The sequence below is a fragment of the Mya arenaria genome, chromosome 14, assembly GCF_026914265.1.
Source record: "Mya arenaria isolate MELC-2E11 chromosome 14, ASM2691426v1".
In the NCBI taxonomy this organism is placed as follows: Eukaryota; Metazoa; Mollusca; class Bivalvia; order Myida; family Myidae; genus Mya; species Mya arenaria.
This window is the reverse complement of record NC_069135.1, coordinates 11,611,155-11,638,083: the sequence shown is the minus strand read 5'-3', so window position 1 is coordinate 11,638,083 and position 26,929 is coordinate 11,611,155. Positions and strand designations below refer to the sequence as shown.

The window sequence follows — 26,929 nt, the reverse complement described above, 5'->3', positions numbered from 1 at the left end:
ACGGACGATAATATGAAAGGCGGACCAACGGACGAACGCAATTATGAAAGGCGCCGTACGGGCGGACGGTATTATAATTATGAAAGGCAGATGCACGGACGAACGGTATTATGAAAGGCATACGGACGGACGGAAGGTAATATGAAAGGCGGACCAACGGACGAACGCAATTATGAAAGGCGCCGTACGGGCGGACGGTATTATAATTATGAAAGGCAGATGCACGGACGAACGGTATTATGAAAGGCATACGGACGGACGGAAGGTAATATGAAAGGCGGACCAACGGACGAACACAATTATGAAAGGCGCCGTACGAACGGACGGTATTATAGTTATGAAAGTCGGACGCACGGACTGACGATGAAATGAAAGATGTCCTACCTCTGCAAGAAATGTGACGGCTTAGTCAGTGATGCGCTGTGACAAACGGTCGGGGAATGACAAAGTCGTACTACAATGGCCCTTAGGTTCAACAAAGGCGCGGGACGGGGGCCCGGTTGATGTTTTCTTACAATCATATTGTTGCTAAAATATGTCTTGGTTAGCGTATAAGTGTTTAATTTATTTATGATTAGCGTTTTATTAAATGAGAATAATAGGTATACTAAATATATCAACAATATCAGTGGAAGTGTAAACATCATGTGTTTGATTCAGTCGGCCTTCCCACGTTGTGAACTTGAAAGGAAATTAATTATTTTCCACAAAGCGCGGACGAAGAGTAGAATGCAAGCTAAATGGTGTTAATAAGTCTTTTACTGTATTACGTAGTTGTAATAATCGAGTCTATGCGGCCTGCACTTGGCATCAATGGCACTTCAATTTGGGCCTCCATTCAGACTAAAGTGATACTTACATACGAGCTAAAGAAGACGATTTCAGACGTCTATTGATACTGTAATTTCATTTTCTTGTGTCCCAAGTTACTGCCATATTTGATTTGTCACCAAGGCCGGGGTGGCGGTCGGTTGACTAGGGCGACATCAGACAATGCTTCGTCACAAATGGTTCCAGTCCATTCTCTCTCGATTCATGCTTGTGTCGGTAATTATATTAGTTTGTATCTTAATAAAGATATTAATACGAAGACGATCAATGTAAATTTTATTTTAAAACTACGAATAACTCGCGAGCATAATGTCGGACAAGAAACCAGCCGGGATCCATGTCCCCCAACCAGTACGCACCTATTTATATTCTCGAATGCATGTGTTTTATCTGCACTTAGTGAGGGTTCACAATCACAATATGCAGTTTTCAAGTTGTTTACATAAATATAATGGTGCCAAACGCAATGTCTGTTAGATACTTATATTGTTGGACACACGCAGATCACAGATGCAAGTTATTTTTTAATCATTTGAGAATACTTATTAATACGTTCTACAGATGTGAAACGAACTATTAAGTTGTTAACACTCACGCTAACACATTTGGCACCGTGTTCCTTTTTGCAAAGGAATAAAATGCATTCAAAATGTATTCTATTTTAATTTCAGTGACGCAAAACCACTTTAATTGGAATAAGAACGTCTTGGAGAAAATTATTATATCCACAATGTCACACGCAAATACGTATGTCAATGAAGGATATACTTTATTTTTTTTATTTTTTTTTCCAGAATCATTATTTTGTAATCTACTTCTATTTGATACGTTTAAATAAATGTATGAACTTGTGGAACAATGCGTATGGAGTAATTTTCAGATATTCGGCTGTTGATATCCGATAGTGGGAATGGTCGCTGGCAACGAACTGACTGTTTTAGTAGTTTTTATAAGTTCTGTATTTGACATGCTGGTATTAGTTCAGGGCTCACCACACTGGACTATCTAGGTATATGTTAGAGATAGGCCGAGGAAGTCTGGTCTGTTTTCTGTAGATCGTCAAAATTAAGCTCTTACTTATTTGGTGTTCTTGGTGCATTCGTCTTAATTGATCTACGAAAAATTAGTTAACAGAAACCTTGAAAAAAACTCAATGCTTATTGGCCCACACAAAACAGCAGGCTCAAAGTAAATGCTACCTTTAACTAATGACACTAGTTTAACAAGTAAGCCTCGGTGAGGAAAGACTGACTGAAATATACTCTATGAACTATGTTTTGAGGCATTCGTTAGAATCGATCTACTTAAAATGAATGATTAGAACAGAACAAATGAGATATCCTCGATTATCGTTGGCTCACAAAAATGCAAACACGAATGTAGTGGACGCGTTGATGTGTTCTATTTTACCGCTATCACTGTTTTTAAAGAGCTTTATTTAAATTTCCGATTCTCGTATGTCTGATTTCACAAAAGTCATAAATATACGGGCATCGGGGAGGAATTTTAATCTGGGTGATATTAGCACAGTGACAGAAGAGTCCGACTAATAAACGTAAAATCAAAAGCTCAATTAAGAACAAAGCCAATATGTTCCTTTGTATGCTATATTCGATTTCAAGTGTTTCTCGTTCGAAGTTATAAATCTCGACCCTGATGCTCTCTTTGAAAGATACTTTAATTCAAGAGTTTTCAACAGTCGTTGTCTATTATAAATGTAAATGGAATGCGTTTCATTTTTTGTTCTTTTGGAATTAAGCACTAAAGATTGCTCAAGTGTTGTTACTCATCCCCCTTGAACGCAAACAACAAGACAAGTAAAATGTAAATGGATTTTATTATTACAATGTATTTACAATTTTATCACAATTGCAGAAAAATTGTCTAATGCCACATTTATTGACGGCAGATATGAATAATACGGAATTAAAACAGGTTTATGAAATTCAGAAAGATTTGTAAGTAAGGGCATTAGACAAAGTTTCCTGGCACGGAGCAAAGAAAAACGATTATTCTGAGATCCGAGACAATTTTATAGTTTCTATTAATTAAATTTTTATTTTCGTGGATTACTGCCACGTTGTAATTATTGAACATTTACTGTTTTAATCATTCAAAAATACACCACAACTGATAGGAAAAAACAACGTATAAAACAAAAGCATTTAGTTTTGGCATTTATGAAAATTGAATGCATGCACAAACGCTTCCAGGCATGGGATATCTAATGCAAAACAGATTAAAAATAACAGCCAACTATGAACACAAATTGCAGAAAGGGGAACAGTTTATCAGACGTGCAGATAGGTCATGTTACAGCTGGCGTACACTTTGAGTACAGCTCGCCACGAACCGAGGTGATATATGGGCTTATATTTCTACGACAAATTGATAATTTTCATGCATAATGATAAGTAGTTTAATTACGGGCCTCACTGTCAGTATGGTATAAAGAAAATGTCTTGTTTTTCTCACAGCAGTGTTCTGACGTCTCACCCTAATCCACACGGACCTAGGGACTCAACTGCGCGACCCCCAAAGGCATTGCATTAATTCTTAATATTTTTGTTCTGACTTATTTTTATTTCTCATTATGATATTCTCTGAGTTTGATCGAAATTTGAAAGCCCTGTAATTCTGATTTTTAATAATCGAACCTCATAGTCGGTACGAGACTGGCACTTTTATTCGTTAATTTAAATACAGCTAAAGCAATAGAAATAAAAAGCGCCTTGATGTGGTATCGCGTTTCATCAAAATAAATAATTGTATTTGTTAATGCACCAACAAATTGACAGACTATCCCTTTAATGTTTCGAAATCTAGTCGGAGACTTGTTATTAGACAACAACAAATTCTACATGTTTTCGACACCAATTAAAATACAATGATAAACTTTATAAATCATTCCTACGAAATATAAATAGGACAACTATATAAACAATGTATACTCGCACACGGACGATATAACGTCCAGCGGTACCTACAATGACGTCCATATGCGTTCTGCAGGTTGATTTCGAAACTCGAAATGAATGAAAGACACTGGTCGGGCATTAAATACACACACAGACATTCGTGACAAACATCACTATGGATTTGATATGCACTATAAAGGAGAGAGCAGCTTTATGAAAAGTACCGAAAACTCCCCCTTTAAACAGGCACCGGACAAGGGTTTCCGCCTTGCCTTCGCAGACCTATTCACTGTAGCCATATACGAGTAAATTCTACTTGCACACATTCGTTGCATGGATAGCACATCGAATGACATACAGTTGATAGCTCTTTGTCATCGTTATAAAATCGCATCACAACAAGTCAATGAAATAACATACACAGACTTTGCTTCATTTTCAGTTGTTCCAGACAAGCTATCGTTATAACTACCCCCGTTTTCCAGCCGGGAGGCTCCGTTGCGCCTATTTGCACGTGTATTCGAGCCGTTTTTTCCGTACAGTTTTTACAGTTCACGTTACAGCACCAGTGGAAGACGCAGTTACATTGCCAGGAGCGCGTGTACTGGTGGGTGTTATAGCCCCGCCCACAACACATCAGGTCACACCCGTCATTCCCGCTAGATGTCTTGTTACAGCTCCGCCCCACTGTGCCGAGGGACCCTGTCTGTATATTGTACTCACAATAGTTTGGAGACTTTTCTAAATAAACCAAGTCTCTTCTCCGAGGTTTTCTGTTCTGCTGTTTGGATTTTTTAAGAAGGAGTTTCTTAGGGCGCCGTAAGCGGCCGCCTAGCCATGGTTCTACAGGTTTAGAGTCCTTATATTGGTCTAACAAGTAGTCACCTATCTTCCGAAAGGGTGGCAACTTCCGCCAGCAGGTTTTCAGCGTGCATGATCCGGAGGTACCATGGCAGCGGCATTCTGTGCCCATATTGTCCTTCACAGCCTGAAACAAAAACAACATGTTATTTATCTCGAAGCTCATTTGAATATTTACACACGTATGAAAGCAATAGTCTCTCATTGGGCCAGACAGTGTGCCTTTTATCTCTTTGATTGGACACTACTCATATATCACATACGGTGCGTTGCCATTAGGTTGATTTGTTAGATTAAATAATACTAGACACAATGATAGCTCTGAGTTTAATGGCACCAGTCAATTGGAGACAACACAATTAGACTATCCATATTGAACGACACACTCACCAAGAAAGGCTTACTATACTATAAAATAGTTATATTCACTATTCGATCGTTCTCAATGTTCTACATGTCAATCTAGATAAGATGGGAAAAAGCAGTTGGCGTAGAAGGATATACAAAATGAATACAAATTAAGATAAGATGTAGTTTTTATGACATTCTGTATACGTTTTAAATCGTTGTGTCATGAGAGATTACAGTATAACCTTTTACATAATTAATTACATGTCAACTTATTGACATACAAAAACAATGGCAAAAATGCATTTGGTGCTATTACTTTCCAGCGACAGAATAAATAATAAATCAAAGTTGGAATGCAAGATTTTATCTTGTACAGAAACAATTTCTCCGATAAGAAAAGTAATTAAAATGCACTTGAAGTGATCAACACACAATAGGACGGCCAGCGGGATCCAGAGATCGAGCTTCGATTACAACATGCGGGTAAAGGAACACAGCCGAGTAAGGTTACATTCCACACACTCTAACACACCACAGACACTTCTCCGTCTGCTACTATCTTCTTTAATACGACTGTAAGCAAGACTTGAAACCCAACCTGAATGTTTGTCATTGAAAATCAAGTTCCACATTTACTCATGTGCACGGTTAAACAAGTGTAAGAAAACTTACTCTTTAACTAAACCATGAGCGGCCCGGAATTTCACTCCCTGCATGATTGAAGGTATCGGGGTCACTGGAAATGTGACCAAACACTTCAAATTGATTCGAAAATACCAGGACCTTACATTGCTATTTTAATTTGATAGTACCAAGGAATGTAAGCAAATTGAAACATGCTGTGTAAATAGAGTTTGTTTTATTTCAACAAAATTTCTTTTAATTTCAGTTTGGTTTCAATTTTGCTTGAATATTATGTATTTGACCGCGACTACACGACACTGTGCAATATATAGATATAGGTAGAAAATATGATGTATAGACCGAAAACGAGCTTTACTGAATGATTAACGGTGAACGTTGAAATGAAACAAATGGATTTCAGTGCAACGAACCAAAACCCACATGATGAAAGATGCCTCCCAACGGTGTCGAAGCGACTAGGTTAGCCAGACCTGTATATGGCATGCGGTTGTGTGGCCCATATACCGGCAAGGGTCCATCAATGGTCTGGCAATGTCTACTGCTTCACCGAAATAATACTCGCTGTCCGCATGCATTCCTCCTCCGGGCTGGAGAGGGGGGTGGGGTCACTGCCCCATTAGTTCCAACACCTGCGAGATTCGCGATGCATAAACATGTCGCTGTAGAATCTATATATTTAGCCCTACTTTAGTATGTTAAGCGGCAAGTTGATCTTTTTTTACTGCCAATTTGCCATATATGTCATAATTGTGTCGTCGGGTAAGACATTTACAAAGGGACTTGAGAGGAAAGTCCGCCGACAGTGAAGCCGCCCGTATCGGTGGCGGGTGGGAGCCCATTGCTGTGTCACTACTCAACGGCTATTATCTGCCTGACACCTCAGTATGTGATTGCAAGTTATTTGACTCATATCCTAATGCATGTAGAGTGGCAAATTTTGCAGAATCATTCAGCAATGCTCATAAGCTACTAAGGTATTTTTGGGATGTACTTTTATATGACTGTATCGCGGATTTAATGTCAATATTCGTTAATATATTACAGCACATTGTTGTACAATGGAACTCACAAGAAACCCTGAAAATGACTTGAATGGAGATTTATATTCAATAGTCGCCTAAAGGTTCCCCAATCTGATCCCTAGAAACAACAAGTACCCTCCAAGTGAAGAGCTGGTGGGTTAGTTAGACCCCTGGCACCGTGATAATGCCGTTTAGCTGTAGACAAATAAGCCATTCAAACCGTGTCATCGTTTTCAAAGTGGATTTGCTCACATCAGTTTGATAAGGACATGGCAACGATTACCCGCAGGTGCTATTTTATGCTTTAGCAGTGAGAAAACAGACTGAATCCCAAAATTCTTGAAAATGCTATATACTAGCACGTTTGCAATTTATATAACAGCAGATTAAAAGAGGACGAGTGTTACATCTTTTCACTTTTAACCTCAATCTCGAACAAGCCTCACAAGGGTATACCCTTTATAATCATCGGGCTTTATGGAATGGAATGGGGGCACACTTCTCGCCATTCTCGCCTTGTGTTAAGAGTATGTCTGGAGATGGTGCATGTACCCCAGCATTACTTTATGCGTCGAGCACCTGAGAAAATTATATCGAGTGGTAAGTTTTGTGAAAACCTTGTCATGTTGGGACTACTTGGTGTGATGGAAGGCTCTCAGAACTGCTTGCGTGAGAGAGACTTGTTTGGATTTACCCGCTGACGAGACCCTATAACTTTAAACAATTATCCGCCATTTGACACCATCAAAATAAATTTACTTTGACAGATAGGGGTATCTGCGGATTTGGGCTCTGATAAGAGACGATAATAAACTTCAAGCCCGTGAAGTCAATTCACTTAAACCCAATTGTGGCCATAAGCCTTACGACGCGAGGGTAAATTGATTTTCAAAGAATACCAACATTTATCATTGTAAATATTTTGAGTTAATATAACGTCAATGTAATGTAGTGACCGCTAATGACTTAAATTATATTTAATGATCCTACGGTGAATTTTAGGAAACCTAATCTCCAAAGTAATAACTATCGGGTTGTTTGTCCTGTCCAATGTAGTTATTTAATGACAAGATAACCGAACAGTCGTTAAGGACATATTCATTGAAATGATGACACCGAATTGGCATTTGCTATTGACATATTAATCAATGTTTGGCACCTATCATCGATGACAGTTGAAAACTGATGTGGTTTCCGAAACGAGTAAGCCATCACGAGCTCTTATAGTTAGTAACTTAGATCTAGCTCGCCTTTAACATAAACTTGATCGTGATTTAGCCGAGTGCTGCATCTATATCATTCTGCATCTGAACCAGATCCAAACCCAACAAAAGCAACTTTAAAAATACCCCACACTTTGAAAAAAAGTGAATTTATTCCTTTAGCAAAAATGATGTTATTACAATTTTGTGATTTAAAAAATGTAATTGATAATGTAAGATGCATTCATAAAAGTATTTATGGTGAATAGGTTAGTTAGTTTACCACTTCAGCTAGTTTATAATTATATCGTGCAATATTGCAGGTACTCATATGGAAAATAGCAAGAACGCTATCTATTAAATATTGAAATGCGAAATGCCTGTCGACACTGCAGCGCCATCTATCTCTATCTGTCATCTCGCCGTAACCCCAGTGTGCTTCTATAGATCAACATTGGTATTTAAGTCACATTTGAAAAGTATTGTCAGGTTGGAGCGGGGGCTACAAGTGGTTGATATGGCTGTCCTATCTGTCCCGTATATCGAATCTCTGATATGGGTTAAACACACGGGTTAAGATGGCATTAACGCCGACAACATACACTACTGTGATTCATCATTAACTCAACGAACATTTATCAATAAAACAAGTACATTTAAGGAGGGCCTCTCTGTGTCGAAAAGGACCGACTTGAGGTCGGTCGGTGCGAGCTGACACCCGACCTCTTCAAATATGTCCCTAACGATTGGAATAATTCACGCCTTCCGAATCATGTGTGTCTTTAACGAGTAAGCAAAGTGAAGATCGAGGTAACTTTACAACTACTCCGAGACTGGCAATGCTCTTAACATGAGAAGATGGCTATCTTATACCACTATATATGTCTTAACTTCGTGTGCTTTACTCTTAAATGTCTCATTATGAAAAGGAAAGACTCAAGATGGTAAATAATTACAAATGTGAAAACCAAAGTAAAGATTAAGATGTCTTTGTTGACATAGATCTATATTTTTAATATCAGATTCGGAAATCGAAAACAAGATAATTACTACTTCTTTTAATTTGAAAATATCTGCCAAATTCCGCCTGACGGTTAAAACATACACTATGTTTGTTCAAGGATTTGTTGATGTCATTTCAACGTAATAAAACAATAAAACATAAATCTTGAATGTTTTTTTGTGCTTACAAATTGTTATTACACTTAACGTTGGTAATAAGGTGAAATATATTTGTCAATAGCAATCCAAATTTAAAGGAAAACAGCTGCTTCTTTATTTTGACATAAGAAATAAATGCAAAAACCATTGTCATATGTCTCATTAGGACAATTCTTCATTTATTGTGACATTTCGTTGATATATTGGTATGGCGATGGTGTTTGAATCGTGATAAAATAAATAGAGATATTCTGATTGTTACACTTCACTTCAAATTAGGAACATCATTATGATGTTTGAAATATGTTGCTAATATAAATCACACACACAACGAGAAAGGAGACGGGGTTTGGAAAGTCAATTGATAAATAAATTCCAAATTCTTCATTCATTTAAAAAAATAGTGTATAGTGAAAATTCATTTCATTTTATCTAAAATTTAGGGTTGATTCTAGAAAATAACGTAATATACCTTTAGTGAAATAAATGGTGCTTTTCTCCTCATATATTCTGAATAAAGGTATCGTTTACATTCATTATGAGTTTATGATTGTAAAACCTCGTTTTCTATACATTTTTGAACTCAATCCCTAAGAATTCATTAATTAAGATAAAGGACTGATTACACGTGCTTGACCTCAACGTTATGTTCATACTAATTGTGTACGTCCAAGAGTGGAACATGTCGATCATGAAGGCAATGTGAATGCACCTTGCAAGTTCTGTGAAAAGCGCTAAAACATATTTCATTTTAATATAACTTCCTTTTGCATCGACGCATTAATCTTCAGCAGTTGCACAGATTTGCAATTTTGATACCCTGATATGAAAGCAGGCACGCAGTTTTTTAGGTAATAACGGAAACTCTATCCGGACCCACATTATAGCGGCGTACAAAGGCCGCGCACATCGCGAGACACCTGAGACGGCCGCCTGAGACGGTGAGCCGCGCCTCGGCACAGGCGGATGGAGAGGATAGGGGACGAGGGAAGCGGGGTGAGGAAAGAGAGAATAGAGTAGAAAGAGAGATAAAGCGTGTGTGTGTATGGGCGGGGGGGGGGGGGGGTGAGGTAAAAGACAGTGTGGATGAGGAAAGAGATGAGTGGAGGGGTGTGGGTGAGGAAAGAGGGAGTAGGGGAGGAGAGAGAGAGAGCTAGAGAGAGAAAAGAGAGAGTGGAGATGAGGAAAGAGAGAGAGTGTGGAGAGTGGGGGAAATAAGAGTTGGGGTGAGGAAAGACAGGGTGGGGAAGAGGAAAGTGATAGTATGGTAATGGAAGAGAGATAGTAGGGGAGGTGGAAAGAGAGAGTTGGAGAGAGAGAGAGAGAGAGAGAGAGAGAGAGAGAGAGAGGGAGAGGGAGAGGGAGAGAGGGGGGGGGAGAGAGAGAGAGAGAGAGAGAGAGAGAGAGAGAGAGAGAGAGAGAGAGAGAGAGAGAGAGAGAGAGAGAGAGAGAGAGAGAGAGAGTGGGGGAAAGGGAGGAAAGATGCTGAGAGATAACAGGTGGTGTTGGACATTGGACCAAGGTGATCTGTATTGCACTCCTTGCATGCCGAGGTACATGGTTTAGACTACAATCAATAACAACATTCACATATACATGTATAATGGTTGCATAAGACCATGTTTATATTAAAGCAACAAAAGTGTGAAACGAGGTGAGATAGTAGATTGAAGACGGTCGAGTTAGCTGCGGAGAAGTTTAACACTGGGCGAAAAAACAATTCCGGTCCATGTTGAACAATGCCAGTGCCCCCTATCGATCGTATATATAGGTTTAATAGAAGGTTTAACCAGCCTGGTTTTTAAAAAAACAAACGCATGTCAATCATGTATTTGCACACGCCGGAAACTTTTTAGTCCTGAGATTTAAATATCTTTTGTCGTTTTTAAATCAATGCAGTATAGCAACATAACTGACTGTGTCAAATAGTTTCAATGTAATATTAGTAGTAGTTGTATACAGTAATTTGTTCGGCATTTGTTAAAGATTTGTTACTTGTCAGTGGAAGACAATATGGGATCTTTTCAGGTGCGCGTTGTCAGCAATGTGTAAACGTGTGCACTATATACGATATGCCAAACCAGATATGATATATGTGTATTGAATGAACGCACTGAATTCATAGTTAATCATGTGAAATAATTAATTAGTTTTTGCCTTAACTGTATCGCCGAGATGAGTATCGAAGTGTTCGTTTATCTTGTTAGCTTTATCTTCAACAAAGACGGCGGATATTCGAACCCTGGTCTTGAGGCGATCATGTTAACAGATTGTCTACAATGTCACACGAGCGCTGCTCGGGCTAGGCCTAAAATATCCCCATGAAACAAAACTCATATATTACCCAACATTTCAAAAGTGATTCAATTTCAAGTTCGCTTTTAGCTTTAACATTGTACAGTAGTTCCCTTCTAAATTACGTACGTGGGCTCACTTGCCATGCATTGACGGAGAGTGTAATATCTATGTGACTTTTTACCTTATGCCTTCTTTTAGTTTAAGTCTAATCCGTAATCAATTGTCACGGACATCAACGTAATTGTTAAACCATTTGAAACCGTGCTATTTATACGTATTTTACACTTGAAAAATATGAGACTATAAAAGCTGTTCTTTAAACAAATGAAACTGTCTGTTTATGGTTTTATACAACATACAAAACCAGTCTGTTTATGGTTTTATACAACATACAAAACCAGTCTGTTTCCAACAGGCGCAACGCACGAGAACATGACAACTTATTTAATAACACATCAGATGTCATGTTTTGCACTTCATATCATTAATAAAAAGATGCAAACAATTAGTAAGGCTGTCTTTGAAGGCGGAAAGCATCAAAGGCGGGATAGCGAACACGGCTATAACGACCCAGGCTCCGGAACCCACCATAAAACCAGTGTTATATGGCGCTAAAACACGAAACACACTTTGAAGTCGCTTCCTTAGACAGTCTTGTTGTAAGTGGAAACTTCTAACATCTACCACCGAGACAGAAACTCATAAAAGTACCGTCCGTTCAACGTAACGTTCCTAAACTATACGTTGACTTGATTACTTTTAAAACGCCTACATGTAAACAGATGCTTCTTCTTCCTTTTATACATGTCCTTCAGTTGACCACTGATGGTTTTCAATTAAACTTTATGAATGAATGTGTCAGTAAAAGGCGTAACATGGTGTTGAGTTAAGCTGTACCGGTTCGGTTCATATAAAACGCATGCATTGCAATTATATGGCTTGTAACGTTTGTAAATAGAAGATTATACACCTTTTTTTTGTTATTTCATTCATTATAACAAAATTCTAAAACTAATTGGGTTGTATTGTCATATCAATTCTATACCCCGCGACAAACAGCTATAAAGTCATCAAACACAGTGTAGTTTTGTTTTGCTGCATTTCTAAACTAAAACACAATCGAACCCACGTTTGTGAACCTATATTCTGTTTTCACGTGGCTCGATATTTCGTTAAATGTATGCGATTGATTGTGTTTTCTTCCGTATTTATTCCGAGGCCAATCACTTCTCCAACTAAACACCCATCTGTAGGAGTTAACTTGTCACCAAAGACGACATGATTTTGTTTTTCTTTTTCTATCACCTAGCTCAATTCATTGAATGGTGATATCAGGTCTGAAGCGTAAATATGGATTTCTTATTCTTAGCAAACAATATATTTTATAAATAAAGACATGGTATAATCATTTCGACTTCCCTACTGAATTTCCGAATAATATAACATATTGATACAAAATGGCCCAAAGTGCAAATCAAACCATAACTGCCAAAAACGAAACAGCCATAAAGATGCTTGTGGACAGTCTCTTCACACTGAGCGGGCAATGGAATTGTAAGACTAATGTAAGGACAGACACCTTCTTCATGGATGTTCGACAGTTGTGGCCATTCATCTCCATATCTGACAAACGGACAGCAGTTAAATTATAAGCAAACCAGCTGGCCCATACACCACTGCCTTTGGGTGCAAAACAGGTCTTCCCTGCGACAACATCGTGTCTAGAAACGAATACATTTTCGGGAACAACAGTGGACGACGGCATTGACAGTATCAAGAGCAGAATGAAAGAACGTCACGAAAGTATTTTGTTTTAATTTTAAAATAGCAGTCAGATTAAAAGATGAATTTCTTTTCGGAACTAAACTGGAGAGCGTTTGAATTGAAGTCTGCACATACACAACAAGAGCAGTTCTGACACAGCTCCGGGAGAGGGAACGTTTGAAGTACAGATCCTGGGACCGGATTGCCGGCCCAGCTGAACATCTCATCACACGCTACACCGCCAAGCCACAAACACGCTATTGTAAATATAATTAACTTTTTATAGAGCTAACCCAAATAAACGAAATCATTCAATGAATTCAAAAGCAGACAATCTTACTGCTATCTTTCCTGTTCCAATTGTTAATAATACTCTACATGAATAACAGAAATTGAAGAAGATGTTACCTTGCCGTAGTTTAAATTAATTGATGCGAGCTGATTGTATCATAACTGAATAGATCGTTATCTGCTTAGTGTATTTAAGGGTGTCTTGTGTCTATAAACCGTTGAGTTAACAGAAAGGGGCTCAAAAAGCGCCATTCGGGGCCTGTAATCATATGTTTGCAGAGATAAGTTGGAACAGATTATATTTTACCACCCGGCCCACCAGCATAGAGCCAAGAATAAACGTCTCTTACAAACGTGTCTCATTGTTTTAAAAGCTATCTCACATTTTCAGTGACTCCAGAATAAAGGCATATTCTCTCATATAATTCAAGTTAGAAAAATAATATGACTTGGCCTAACAAAGACAGTATTCAATTTAAAAAACACACACTGCTGCATGTCTTTATCCGGTGCTCTCAGTGAATGGCGTTTGAGAAACAACCTGGGTACAGACCTTTCCGTCCAGAGTATTTACAAATGTGAGAACGTTTCCGTACCTTCCTACCCGTCCGTGTAAATGCTATCACAAGTATGCGAACACGTGCCCACCTTGTATATTTATTGCATTATTACAAATGTATGAAAGTGTTCGTACCTTCCTGCCCGCCTTATTGTTATGTCTGTTCATCAGTGACCGGGCTGTCTCCTCTATCTCTCGAGCGTCAAGAAACTTCCGAGCCAGCTTTAGCCCGTACCGGATGTCCGCGCTGCATCCTCCCCAACGCCATCCCTTGTGCTCCATCCGGCTCTTATCGCAGCCACACTCGTCAAGCGATCCAATGCTGCACGCATGCGTGATGGAGTACGCCACACCGGCCGAACTTATCGCGGACCAGAACGCCGCCTCCTTGCTGGCTGAAAGGTTAATATTGTTTCTTATTACTCGTGTTCAAAGTATTACATCGTATCAGTATTATATATACTTGGCGATAAAACTTTTTCGATGGTAAATGAACAAGCATGCTATGGTCACATAAACGGTAGTAAGATATGATGATCTTTATATATTTGTCTTTAACGGACGTTGAACATTCCTGTGTGCTTCAACCTGTATCTAGAATGCGGTCTACATTGAAAAAGTCATACGCTCTGAAAAGAAACCACGAGAATGCATTCTCATCGTGTGCATTTCCGTAATTTTGTTTCATTCCATACCTATTCAAAAGATATTAATGCTATTATTTCCACAAATTATGAATATAATGGACTCTACAATTAGAATCTATACTAAGGCATGTTGGTAAATAGACTGTACCTATGTTGACAATTGAGTCTACAGCGGTATCAGATTCACAAACAGCCCGGGGCTTTCTTTAAACTTAAAAGCAATTTTACTCATTTCATTCTGTGCAAACATGGCCTACAATAGGCTGGTTATATATTCAATATTTCAATTAGTTCATATCTGTCGGAATGTCGGGTCACCACCGGCACGCGGGGAACCACCGACCCACGGCCATCAGACAATGCCGCCGACGACCGGGAACGGGGAACCTTATATCGGCTTTGCACCGATGCTATCATTTATATTATGCATAATGACGATCTTCTTAATACAATGCACATTTAAATAAAAGATAGATCTTCGTACTTGCCCCTGTAAGCATAAGGCGGCCGTAAAATAGGGGAGAGATAATCACCTGACACTCGTAAACCGGCAACAAATACCACCATTATTATATGACACATCCTTTTGTATTCAAGTCAAACTATGAAAAATGATCGTTTGTAAAATACTCTTTTGCGTTTGTATTTATACCCTTTTTGACATAACTTGGATTAAATATATATGAAAAGCTGCAATATTTAGGGAGAATAATGGCACATTTCAAACGCCCACTTAGAACAGACGAAAACGTCGTCTCCTTTTTCGAATTTTATTTAAAATCGAATCCTTTTTAATAACTAACTCAAATATGTAATTTCTCTTTCAGATAGTTTATGGTAATTTCAGTTGTCGCGATTTTTGCACAAGTCTGGGCCTATCATCACAAGCAATGTACAATTTATTGACGGAACCTTATTGTAAAACCGACAAATTTTACGTACAATTTCAATCACTTCAACGAAGTATTGCGTATTGCATATATTACATCAATAACGACCGAAAACGCACGGTGAAATTACAAACCAAGTGGTAAAGAAGACTATAAAGTAAGTTGTCAACTCTCTTGAATAGCGAACTACCCATTGGCAGGCCATCATTCTACAAGGCTGACACTTTCTATTAAAGTTTTTTTTAAGATAAACGATCTTCTACAGCCACCAAACGAGAAGAAATTTGCATTTTAACTATTACTTGACGGCAACAAAAGGTAAATAATAAAATATAGCAGAGTAAACTAAACTCACAAAAACACGCACAAAACCAACCAACCAACCAACTAACTAACTAACTAACTAACTAACTAACTAACTAACTAACTATCTATCTTACTAACTCACTATCTAACTTTACTAAATTAGTCATAGGAAAATAGAAAACGAATAAAAAATCAAAATGATAAATCAACACTAAAATAGTGTGTTTTTTATAAATGTGTAGGTGCATATTAGCCATAATACAAAAGATTGAGTTAAAAATAGTTATAGATAAAATACCATAGAGTTAATTTTGGTCTCGAGTCAATATTGCACTGTATGATCTTCAGTACTCATAGTTTGAGAAATTAATTTCAAACTAAAGCTGTATTCAATTACATATGGTTCTCTTTAATCTGTGAAAAGAATGCTAATAAAAGCGTACGAAATAGAATGTATCAAGATATTTTTGGTATGAACGTAAGCGAAAGAATGAATACCAAAGTACAAAATGACAATCTAATTTGACAATTATTGAAAACGTAGCTTCTGCCTATTCAGTTCTGTCATTGATAAAACAAAATCGATTATAGCAAGGCGTTTGACATGGTATAATTCATAGGTGGAAACGTAAAATACATTTTCTTAATTATCCGAAAAGCCACTTACTAAGTCATATACGTATGTTGTCAAAAAGATAATCAAACAGAAGATACGGCATTGAAAAGAGATTTATGTAGTTTGATACTTGTTAAGTTATTCATCAAAAGGTTTTAATGTGCATTTTGACGTTCAAATATTTAAAATACATATATGCGATTTATGTTTGGTGAAGACCATGCCCGATGACTCACGGTGTATGATTGAAGATGAAGAGCATTGGACCGCCTACCATTACCATATGGACCTTGGTTTATGGTCAGTTTGTTCGAATGTACCTTGAGGTCAGAAACATTCCGCTTTATTGTTAAAGTTGCCCGCTTACATAAGTATTCAAATTACACCGTAAAATGTGTCTATCTGTCTCTCTGCCTGTCTGCCTGTCTGTCTGTCTGTCTGTCGAATTATTATTTTTGAGTTTGTTATGTTAGAGACTGAGCTAGGTGTCAAGTAATGCCGTCTTTCAAACCAGAACAATTTTAGCAGAGTACTAAAATACTTAATCCATGATTGGAAACCAATCAACTATTTCATTATCAATTAACGGAACAGGTGGCTTACTGACAATGATAAATTATAAATGAGACGTAATTATCAATCGGTCATCACTTTGGTCATAAATTAAACAGGTCGAACGATTTAATAGCAGTTAATTGATATTTGGTAATGAATAAAGAGCTATGGACGAAATAAGGCCCTCGATATACGGCCTTCATCATACGGGCCATTATCAAAAAGATGGGCGACGATTGGAGGACTGAATCCTTACATTTAGGAACATGATACAGCCGGATCAAACATAGCCGCTTATGAAAAATTGCAAAACATGAAATAAGAGCCCAAGTCCTAATATTTGTTAAAACCTGTGATCAAGATATGCTTTAACAAATTGGTAGACAAAAACAGTTCTTTTTAAAGAGTTAATTTCTAAACATTTGTTCTGTCTGTCTTTCTCTCTCTCTATATATAAATAAAATATAATAAAATATCTTTCGCCGTTCCGACACCATCTACAATATTGTATGGACCGCTGACGCCATAAAACTGTTTAGTGTGGCTTTCCGATTTTCATAGTGGACAGACGTTCCATAATACACATCAAAAGCGCTGTCAAAATATTGAATAACTTAAAATGTTTTGTATAATATAAGAAATGTTACACATCACTTCGGACCATACGGCATTATAAAGACCGGCTAGTCAGACCCTGATGTGAATTGACCTAGGGTGGCACCTCAGTCCTTATAATGCTATATGACCTTCAAAGTTGTTACTTTATCTATAAGTATATATTATCTCGTCAAGCTCACAAAATTACTGCCTGAATAAAATGTTTTCAACAATATAAACTAGTTATTGTATACAACGATTTCAAACTATTATGAAATAACCCGCAAATAGATGCTGATTGAAATCGTCGAGGTAAGGAGTGTTTATAAAACAAACAAATGATTTTCCTGTATTATAAAACATTAACGACGCGGAAGAGACTTCTTTATGCTGGATCATGTTAGCGGTACAAGAGGGTCATAACAACAACAGCAGAACTGTGACATGTTGTTTTAAGATGTTGTGACATACAGGTCAATGGGTGGACAGTCGGGGCCGAATAGCATGGTGTTCAATCACAAATTAGTAACATCATATAAGTAAAATCATATTAATAACATGATCTATTTGTTTGAGTACTTTTCTATGCAGGACATCACACGTTAGCCAACACTAGTACACGTTTATCCGTGCTCATTGATAACCATTGTCACAATAGGAACTAATTATACGTTATCTTGATCTTGATAGTTACATTCACCATTTAGATTTAATTTTCGAAGCTTATTTTGTTCAAAAAATGATACCCTTCAAAACATACAAGTCACATATAAATTCATATATCAGTTTTTTCGTTACATCAACTTTGTACTTACGTATCTGGTGTTGGAAGCCGAATAGCGAGTTGTGCTGTGTGGCCGACGAGCAGTTCCAGCGCATGTTTCGAAACTGATGGCGGCACTCCGCGATGCCAGCCTGGGCACCCTCGCCGATCACCGCCATCGCCACGGGCCGGCTCCTACAGATGGCGCGCTGGCGGGGAGCGAGGCCGGGGATCTTGTTACAGATGATGTTCGCACCCAGCGCAACCACCGACGACCGCGCTCTGAAAATGGAAAGCGTTAGTGAAACTCTGCAGCTTTAATGATGTCTTCGTCTTAGAGATATATACATCCAAAATATTTACCCAATAAAAAAAGCCCAAACTATCAGGGTACACGTCAACATAGCTTAAGTTCAGATAAATGATCAAGTCAATTATTCTTCATGAAGTTTTTGCCTGTTTCCACCGAGTTACTGTGCGAAATGTATCGATTAAACATGGGTTTTAACATATATACCCGTAAGGGAATTAATGTGGTGGTAAATTAATAACAAAATACGTAATTTCCATCATTGATGTTGTTGATAATTCTGTGACGAGATCGAACAAATATGTTTACACCTTTTTTCACTTTTATCGTTTTGAACTCGAACTGATGTACTAATGTACTGTGAAATCAAATTAAATGAAAAACATTCTTTGTTTTATTTGCCTTTAATCACACAATGATTCGACAGATCTGTCAAGGGTTTGCACTGAAGCGCGTCTAGAAAAAGTAGTGTTGAAATATTGTCATTATGGTTTTTTAATTGCTTGTATCATTCACGAAAACTGTCCGTCCCCAGCTCGTCAGACTGACCGTCTTGTCGTCGGGGGAAACTATGTCTCCATATCAGATTCCGACGGCTGTTTTGCCGTCGGTACAGCGATATTCTACATATTTGTTTTAACCAAATTACCGCAAATCATTAATTGCGGTTAAGGTGTCAATCCAACGAGTTCATACTGTCAACTCATCATAGACAAGCGATGATTTCAGTTCGAAAAACATGCTGGCAAGGAGGACAAGGTTTGCTGCAATCGCAGACAATCACATGCAGACAGTATCAGTCAGATTTGCACCTCTGTTATTTAGCTACCAAAAGACACCCAAATATAGTTCGTATATCGATACGATCGGAGTTGGCCAGTTTAGTATGATCAGATACTGTCTTCGGGATTATACAGCACATTCCAACCCGCGACCGGCGTATGTAGGATCAGCGCCCCGACATTCCAGCCCGCAACCGGCGTTTGTAGGGTCAGCGCCCCGACATTCCAGCCCGCGACCGGCGTTTGTAGGGTCAGCGCCCCGACATTCCAGCCCGCGACCGGCGTTTGTAGGGTCAGCGCCCCGACATTCCAGCCCGCGACCGGCGTTTGTAGGGTCAGCGCCCTGACATTCCAGCCCGCGACCGGCGTTTGTAGGGTCAGCGCCCCGACATTCCAGCCCGCGACCGGCGTTTGTAGGGTCAGCGCCCCGACATTCCAGCCCGCAACCGGCGTTTGTAGGGTCAGCGCAACGACATTCCGGTAAAACGTGGCCCCGATCATACGTCAATAACAGTTGAAAATATATCTGGAACTTGGAAGTCATAACAACACTTTACCACTGGATTTCCATGGCCTGTTCCTTTGAAATAGGTTTACACCTAGTGTTATCCACAAACTATGATGGATGGTTAAGTATGATGGTTGAGTATTAGTTCGAACAACAGTAAACAATTACATTTCTTGTTATTTTTTCACGAGCATTTGCGGTGATGGTGTTGTTTCTTTTAGAGTGCAATACACCATCACATGACGAAACGAGGCTGACTTGCAACAATGTAAACGGGATTATTTAGCTGCAACAAGTTCATGAATGAAAGTGGATGGTTATGAATATGTACAATTATAATATAGCCATATGTTCCCCTGATTCTCAATGGCCCTCCCCTGTGCCCTTGGATAGAACGACCGAGTTTGTTACTCTGCAGATTGACGGCATTGTCAACGTGGACTGACGTTAACGGCGCTACCATTATGTGGCGGGCTAACTAAAACACCACCGCTCCGTTAAGCAGTCAGATGAGTGAAGATTTTTAAACAGAATTAATGGAGGTGTTGTAACCGATATTTCAGTATATTACAGACATGGACAGGTGCATTGTATCTAAATTGAGCTTTCGTAATAATACCATGTATTCATATTAGCTACGACTACAGTCAAAGCTCAGCGAAATATAAATATAGTCATTGCCAAAATCATCGCCGTCATCATCCGACGTGGAGATCATTTAACCCTCATTTCATAACACATACAGATGGATACAGATGTGAAACATTTTATAACTGCCATATTTCGTTCAGTCTATGTCATAAATATAAAATCACATGCATACAAAAAAGAAATCATAAGTTTTATGAAACGACTGAAAGTTTTTATTCATAGGTATATTTAAATTCAAACTAAATATATCAATTATTAAAATTGCAGAATCTAAGATTTTTTTAATATACTGATTATTGTTCACAATGGCTGGTACCGGCGTCGCTATCATTACTGCCATCTTAACAGCATCGCTCGAACACCGATCAGTATCAATCGAGTTTCACTTGATTCAAAATATGGGACCTTATCGACAAAATAAAACATTCTGCGCTATAATACGCTGCTTTATTTTCTATGATATAGATGCATTAATAGTAAATTCGTACCGATAATTGACTGTGTTTGTTTAATGGTGCATGAAAAATATAAATTATTTTTAGGTTTAAAATGGTAGCGTTTCAATATTTCAGAGCATTTTTCAAGGTGGTTTTTAATGATGTAATTTTACTGCAGCATATGCTCGCGTTACGTCTCTAGCAGGCCGATTTAAAATACTACTATATTATTACTATACCTGTTATTATTATTATTATTATTATTATTATTATTATTATTATTATTATTATTATATTATTATTATTATTATTATTATTATTATTATTATTATTATTATTATTATTATTACTATCACTATTACCATTAGTATAATTAATTAATTATTAATAATCGTGCAAAATATTCTGAATTTAAATAGTTGGCTATGATTTAATATACGTCATATTCATAAATGAAAGGTAAAATGAATGTATAATGATGACAGTTAGCCGGAGTTTAAACGCAATAGTCTGCATTGTGAGTGTTCAAAGTAATATAACAATGAAGTCATTTAATATTTATTTCCATTATCAAATCGATATCACATGTTGATGACGTCAAACTGTGTGAGTATAGTATATAAATTGATGAGAAAGCTCGTTGACGCCATTAAATTCTCCCTGATAATGTACAATATATTAGGAACATTAGAATAGCCAGCTCAAAGAAGTCACCTAACAGTTAACTCTCCCTGGCAAAGTACGATGTATTAGGAACACTAGACTAGCCAGCTCAAGGAAGCCACTGTACACTCCCTGGCAATGTACGATATATAAGGAACACTAGACTAGCCAGCTCAACGAAGCCACTGTACACTCCCAGGCAATGTACGATATATTAGGAACACTAGACTAGCCAGCTCAAGGAAGCCCACTGTACACTCCCTGGCAATGTACGATAAATTAGTAACACTAGACTAGCCAGCTCAGTGAAGCCACTGTACACCCCCTGGCAATATACGATAAATTAGTAACACTAGACTAGCCAGCTCAAGGAAGCCACTGTACACTCCCTGGCAATGTACGATAAATTAGTAACACTAGACTAGCCAGCTCAAGGAAGCCACTGTACACTCCCTGGCAAAGTACGATCAATTAGGAACACTAGACTAGCCAGCTCAAGGAAGCCCACTGTACACTCCCTGGCAATGTACGATATATTAGAAACACTAGACTAGCCAGCTCAAGGAAGCCACTGTGCACTCCCTGGCAATGTACGATATATTAGGAACACTAGACTAGCCAGCTCAAGGAAGCCACTGTGCACTCCCTGGCAATGTACGATATATTAGGAACACTAGACTAGCCAGCTCAAGGAAGCCCACTGTGCACTCCCTGGCAATGTACGATATATTAGGAACACTAGACTAGCCAGCTCAAGGAAGCCCACTGTACACTCCCTGGCAATGTACGATATATTAGGAACACTAGACTAGCCAGCTCAAGGAAGCCACTGTGCACTCCCTGGCAATGAACGTTATATTAGGAACACTAGACTAGCCAGCTCAAGGAAGCCACTGTACACTCCCTGGCAATGCACGATAAATTAGTAACACTAGACTAGCCAGCTCAGTGAAGCCACTGTACACTCCCTGGCAATGTACGATGTGTTGATATTACTTGCTAAGCCAGTTCAAGGAATCTACTTAACTCTACCTGGCAGGCAACATTTCGTTGGTACCAATTGGCTAGCCAGCTCAAAGATACCACTAAACTCTACCTTGCATTGAAAGATGTATTGATACCTATTGATTAACCAGTTCAAGGAAGCAACTGGACACTCCATGCTAGTGTAAGATATATTGGTACCACTTTGCTAGCCAGCTCAATGAAGCCACTTGAAACTCCCTGGTAGTGTAAGATATGTTGGTGCACCTTGGCTAGCCAGCTCAATGAAGCCACTGGGCAATCCCTGGCAGTGTAAGATATGTTGGTACAACTTAGCTAGCCAGCTCAATGAAGCCGCTGGACACTATCTGGCAGTGTAAGATATGTTGGTACAACATGGCTAGCCAGCTCAATGAAGCCACTGGACACTTCCTTGCAGTGTACGATATGTTAGTACAACTTGGATTGCCAGCTCAATGAAGCAACTGGACACGCCCTGGTAGTGTAAGATATGTTGGTACCAATTAGCTAGCCAGCTCAATGAAGTCACTGAACACTCCCTGATCGTTGGCAGGTCCTGTCACTCTCTCACAGACGTCATGTGCTGGAATTATGCTCCACTATCATATAGTATCAGGCGGGAACCCACCCAGGCGTATCTTTTGATCTTTTCGTTTTACTAATTACGTATAGAAACAATTGCTATTGAATTTCGTTTAACGACAAGTATTTATTCAGAATATTTATATTCACTAGGTAGATTTCAGTTTTATCTGTACAGTAATTAGACAGCATTTAGAAAGTGACAGTCTATGCAATGTCTTAATTCGACAGATAAGATTATTATTTTACAGTGATTAAATACTTGCGACAATCCTAGAGTCGTCGTTTTAAATAGCAGATCATTTATCTTACATTCCTGCTATGTTGTTCAAGAATAGACGAATGACGAGTATTTTTAGATCTTGGATGTGACAATATGTATGCTATTTTCTGCTTTTTTGGAACACTTAAATAATTGTTTCTTCCGAGATTTGTTTTCACCCACAGACTCTAGCTCTTTTATTTTTTATTATGTTTTTTGTCTCTGTTACATTTAAATTGATAATTATACCAATATTTATGCAAAAAGCTGCAGAAACAAGCTCAGTAGCAAGTAGTTTAAACATAAACCCGGTTTAATGGCACTGGGTAAACGCCAAAGACATAGACCATAAAATCACAAACAAGAAACATAGAAGAACAGCACAAAACTCCACAAGCAGCACATTGCATACATACTATATATAAGAAACTAGGTATTTTTTTTATCAAGAACGCCTTGGAACGGTCAGTAAAATGTAAATTTACTGGGGGTTTAAACCAGTTTATGTGCACAAACCTCACTCTTAGCCCAACACTCCTTAATAAAGATAAAACGCAAAAGTTGATGGTTTGGTTAAATCCTTTTTAAAAACCGGAAGGGTAGGTAGACTTTTCTATTATTTTTTTTATTAGATTTTATGTAAGAATGTTTTTATTATTCTTGGAGAATGGTTAAAGTAATTAGTTTTTTTAAATACGCACTAAAATACACACCCGTAATTTTATTTCGATATTAAACAACAAACTATACAAACGGTGGGGTCGAGGCCAATTTCGTAGGGAGGGTCGGGTCACCCAGAGTAAAAGTACTTTTTAGGCCCTACAAAGACTGTGACTAGGAATATGATTTATTTAAAAAAAAAAAATTAAAATGTAGTGTTATTGTTTGTTCTCATACCAGTTGTATAATATTGTAATTAAAATTGTCGTCAGCGTTATATATTAGACTACATTCCACTATCTGTCATGCTACAATTTAGTGCATGCTTTACAGATATAGAACAAATGTTGAAACAATATTTTGTGTGACACAAACTACCTAGTAATTTCATATAATGATTGATACACGTGTAATAATTCATTTCATTAAGTTACGGTATTGTTATTTTTGTATATTCCATAGCCTTTAACAGGCAAATGCCTATCATTCCGTGTCAGTAATATATTATGACAAATGAGCGAGGCTCTAAGTGATTTTGCACTAAAATTAAAACCAATGTAAAGATTTTGCGATGGTAAACAAGTGCTCGTAACATGTTAACAGCTCACAGATAAAACATATTTTTGATCGTTATTGTAAATAACAGATTCTTGTCTTTGTTTTCAGAAAGTGTGATCACTTGTTTCGTTATGGACAAAGACAGAAATAAAGATGCGCAGAAGGTATTACTTAATACATAAACATGTCAACTCATTTGACACATTAAGCGAAATAATTGATTTGAATGTTCAGTATGACAGCTTTAAATGACAATATATTTTCGGAACAGACTATTGTACTTATTCTATTTCCAGGTAATGGAAGGTTTACAACAGGAAATCTGGCAGAAGGTGTATGGACGTTGGAAAGGATGCTGGAGCACGGTGCAGACCATGCGGCACTATGTTAAATAAGCCGGGGGGGGGGGGCATACATCATATAACATTGATAATCAAGCTTATACACTTTTTCTCCTACATTATTAATTGAATTAAACAATGTTTTTTTCATAACATAATTAACTCATGTGATGTGTTTTCTGTGGTATTTTTTTCTATTTTTGTTATAGATTATATTCATGTAATAATTAATTTAAGGTACGGTGTTTGTTACATTGTCTAATATATATTATATTAAATATATTCATTTTTTTAATTTTTTTTTAAAGAATTAATTGGATGTATTTAAACCAATATTGAAAAAAATAATATTTAAAAATAGCTGGCAGCAATTGCAGTTCTATTAGGAGCTATAACACTTGAACAACTGGCCTGTGTCAACTATCACTACTTACAGGAAGTTGCCGTAAACGCAGAACAGGAGGAAGGCGAGCCCCGTGAGGAATCGCGTCGCCCCGCTAGCTCCCATATCGCCGTGCCATTGGTGGGCCCACCTGCTGCCTCTCAAACCACCATGACAGCACTAGCAGAAAACACGAGCCGAAACTGATCGTATCACTGATTTTGATTTCCACGAGCACTTGGTTAATGACACTTATTACAGGCGGATGTGTATTGGTCAGCTTTATATCATATGCTCCATGATATCATTATACACGTTTCAGTAATTGTACTCCATCTGACGAGGTTTATACTCATACAATGCAAGCCTTAATTCAAGTTAAGAAACGTTTTCAAAATTTAAATACCACTGAAAGAATATAAATTCTTCAAACGAAAACTATTTGGCAATTAGCATTCCAATTTTATTTTCATATGCATTAAACACGGTGAATGTAGCGAAGCCACAATATATCAGAACGAATATTTATTTTGTTGTAAAGTAGTATTCCTTAGGCAGGTGATGATCCGTTGTTTCTTCTGTCGATTCCCCGATCACTTCAAAACTATCGTATTAACAACTCCAGCCCTGTCGACTCAGTAACTGGCCCACTGTCACACTGTCATATCTATTTCACAACGGTTATGAAGCTCTCGTCGATAGCCCTTCTCAAATCACATTTATTTCTATAACCGATCGCAGCTCAATTGACACCTGTTATTGTGTGTTAGTGTCAGGCGGATTACCTGTAGCGGTGTCGCTCATTGGTCGAGCCACGTCAATAACCTCACGCTCCTCCCCGTATTCTCCTTCACTTAGATCTTATAACTTACTTTTCCTTACGTTCGTTTACCGCAGTTACATAAATACTGGCGATGAGCTCTGTTTAAGGCATTTATTATATTGTACACACATCATGATATTTCATACGTGCAAGCATGTCATTTATCAATACTATAAATGTACAGTTTTCAGCGCGTCTGCCTCGACAGTATATATATTCTATACTCGCAAGGTTGCATAGTACGCAACGCTTCTCTCATTAGTTGTCTACTGTTTCAGAGAAAAGTATGTAATAATGATTATGTGTAATGCTTAAAGACATAATTAAGGATAAGAGTATCTGAGTTTATATGAGAAATTTGTTTGGGATGAATTAATTACTATGGTATTTTGATTATAAAGAACATAGACAGTATTAATCGGAAACTCATAAAATAATCATAAACACAGTCATATTGATTATCTTATATGCCGAACAAGGTCTATTGCAATTTTCAGTTACATGTCGACGAATTATGTATCCCGTGCAACAATACATCTTGTATATCCACATACTACTGCATACGACTTGATGCATCTTTATTCTGATATACAGATCCTTCGGAAACACACAATACACTCAATGGAAGAGAATATGACTCTCGGTTAGATTGAGACTTCAATGACCAGATTAATAAGCAACACTGTCA

The 26,929-nt window shown here is 37.9% G+C and overlaps 1 protein-coding gene across 1 annotated transcript; it reads right to left on the bottom strand.

Moving 5' to 3' along the window:
• Nucleotides 1-2,649: 2,649 nt before the first annotated feature.
• On the bottom strand, nt 2,650-26,321 carry LOC128218529 (protein Wnt-7b-like). Its single transcript, XM_052926215.1, has 4 exons — nt 25,471-26,321; nt 18,330-18,559; nt 14,039-14,298; nt 2,650-4,737 (listed from the first exon to the last, which is right to left on the bottom strand). The coding sequence occupies exons 1-4, from the start codon at nt 25,542-25,544 to the stop codon at nt 4,153-4,155; spliced, it is 1,149 nt and encodes a 382-aa protein (XP_052782175.1). The 5' UTR covers nt 25,545-26,321; the 3' UTR covers nt 2,650-4,152.
• Between the last annotated feature and the right edge of the window lie 608 nt (nt 26,322-26,929).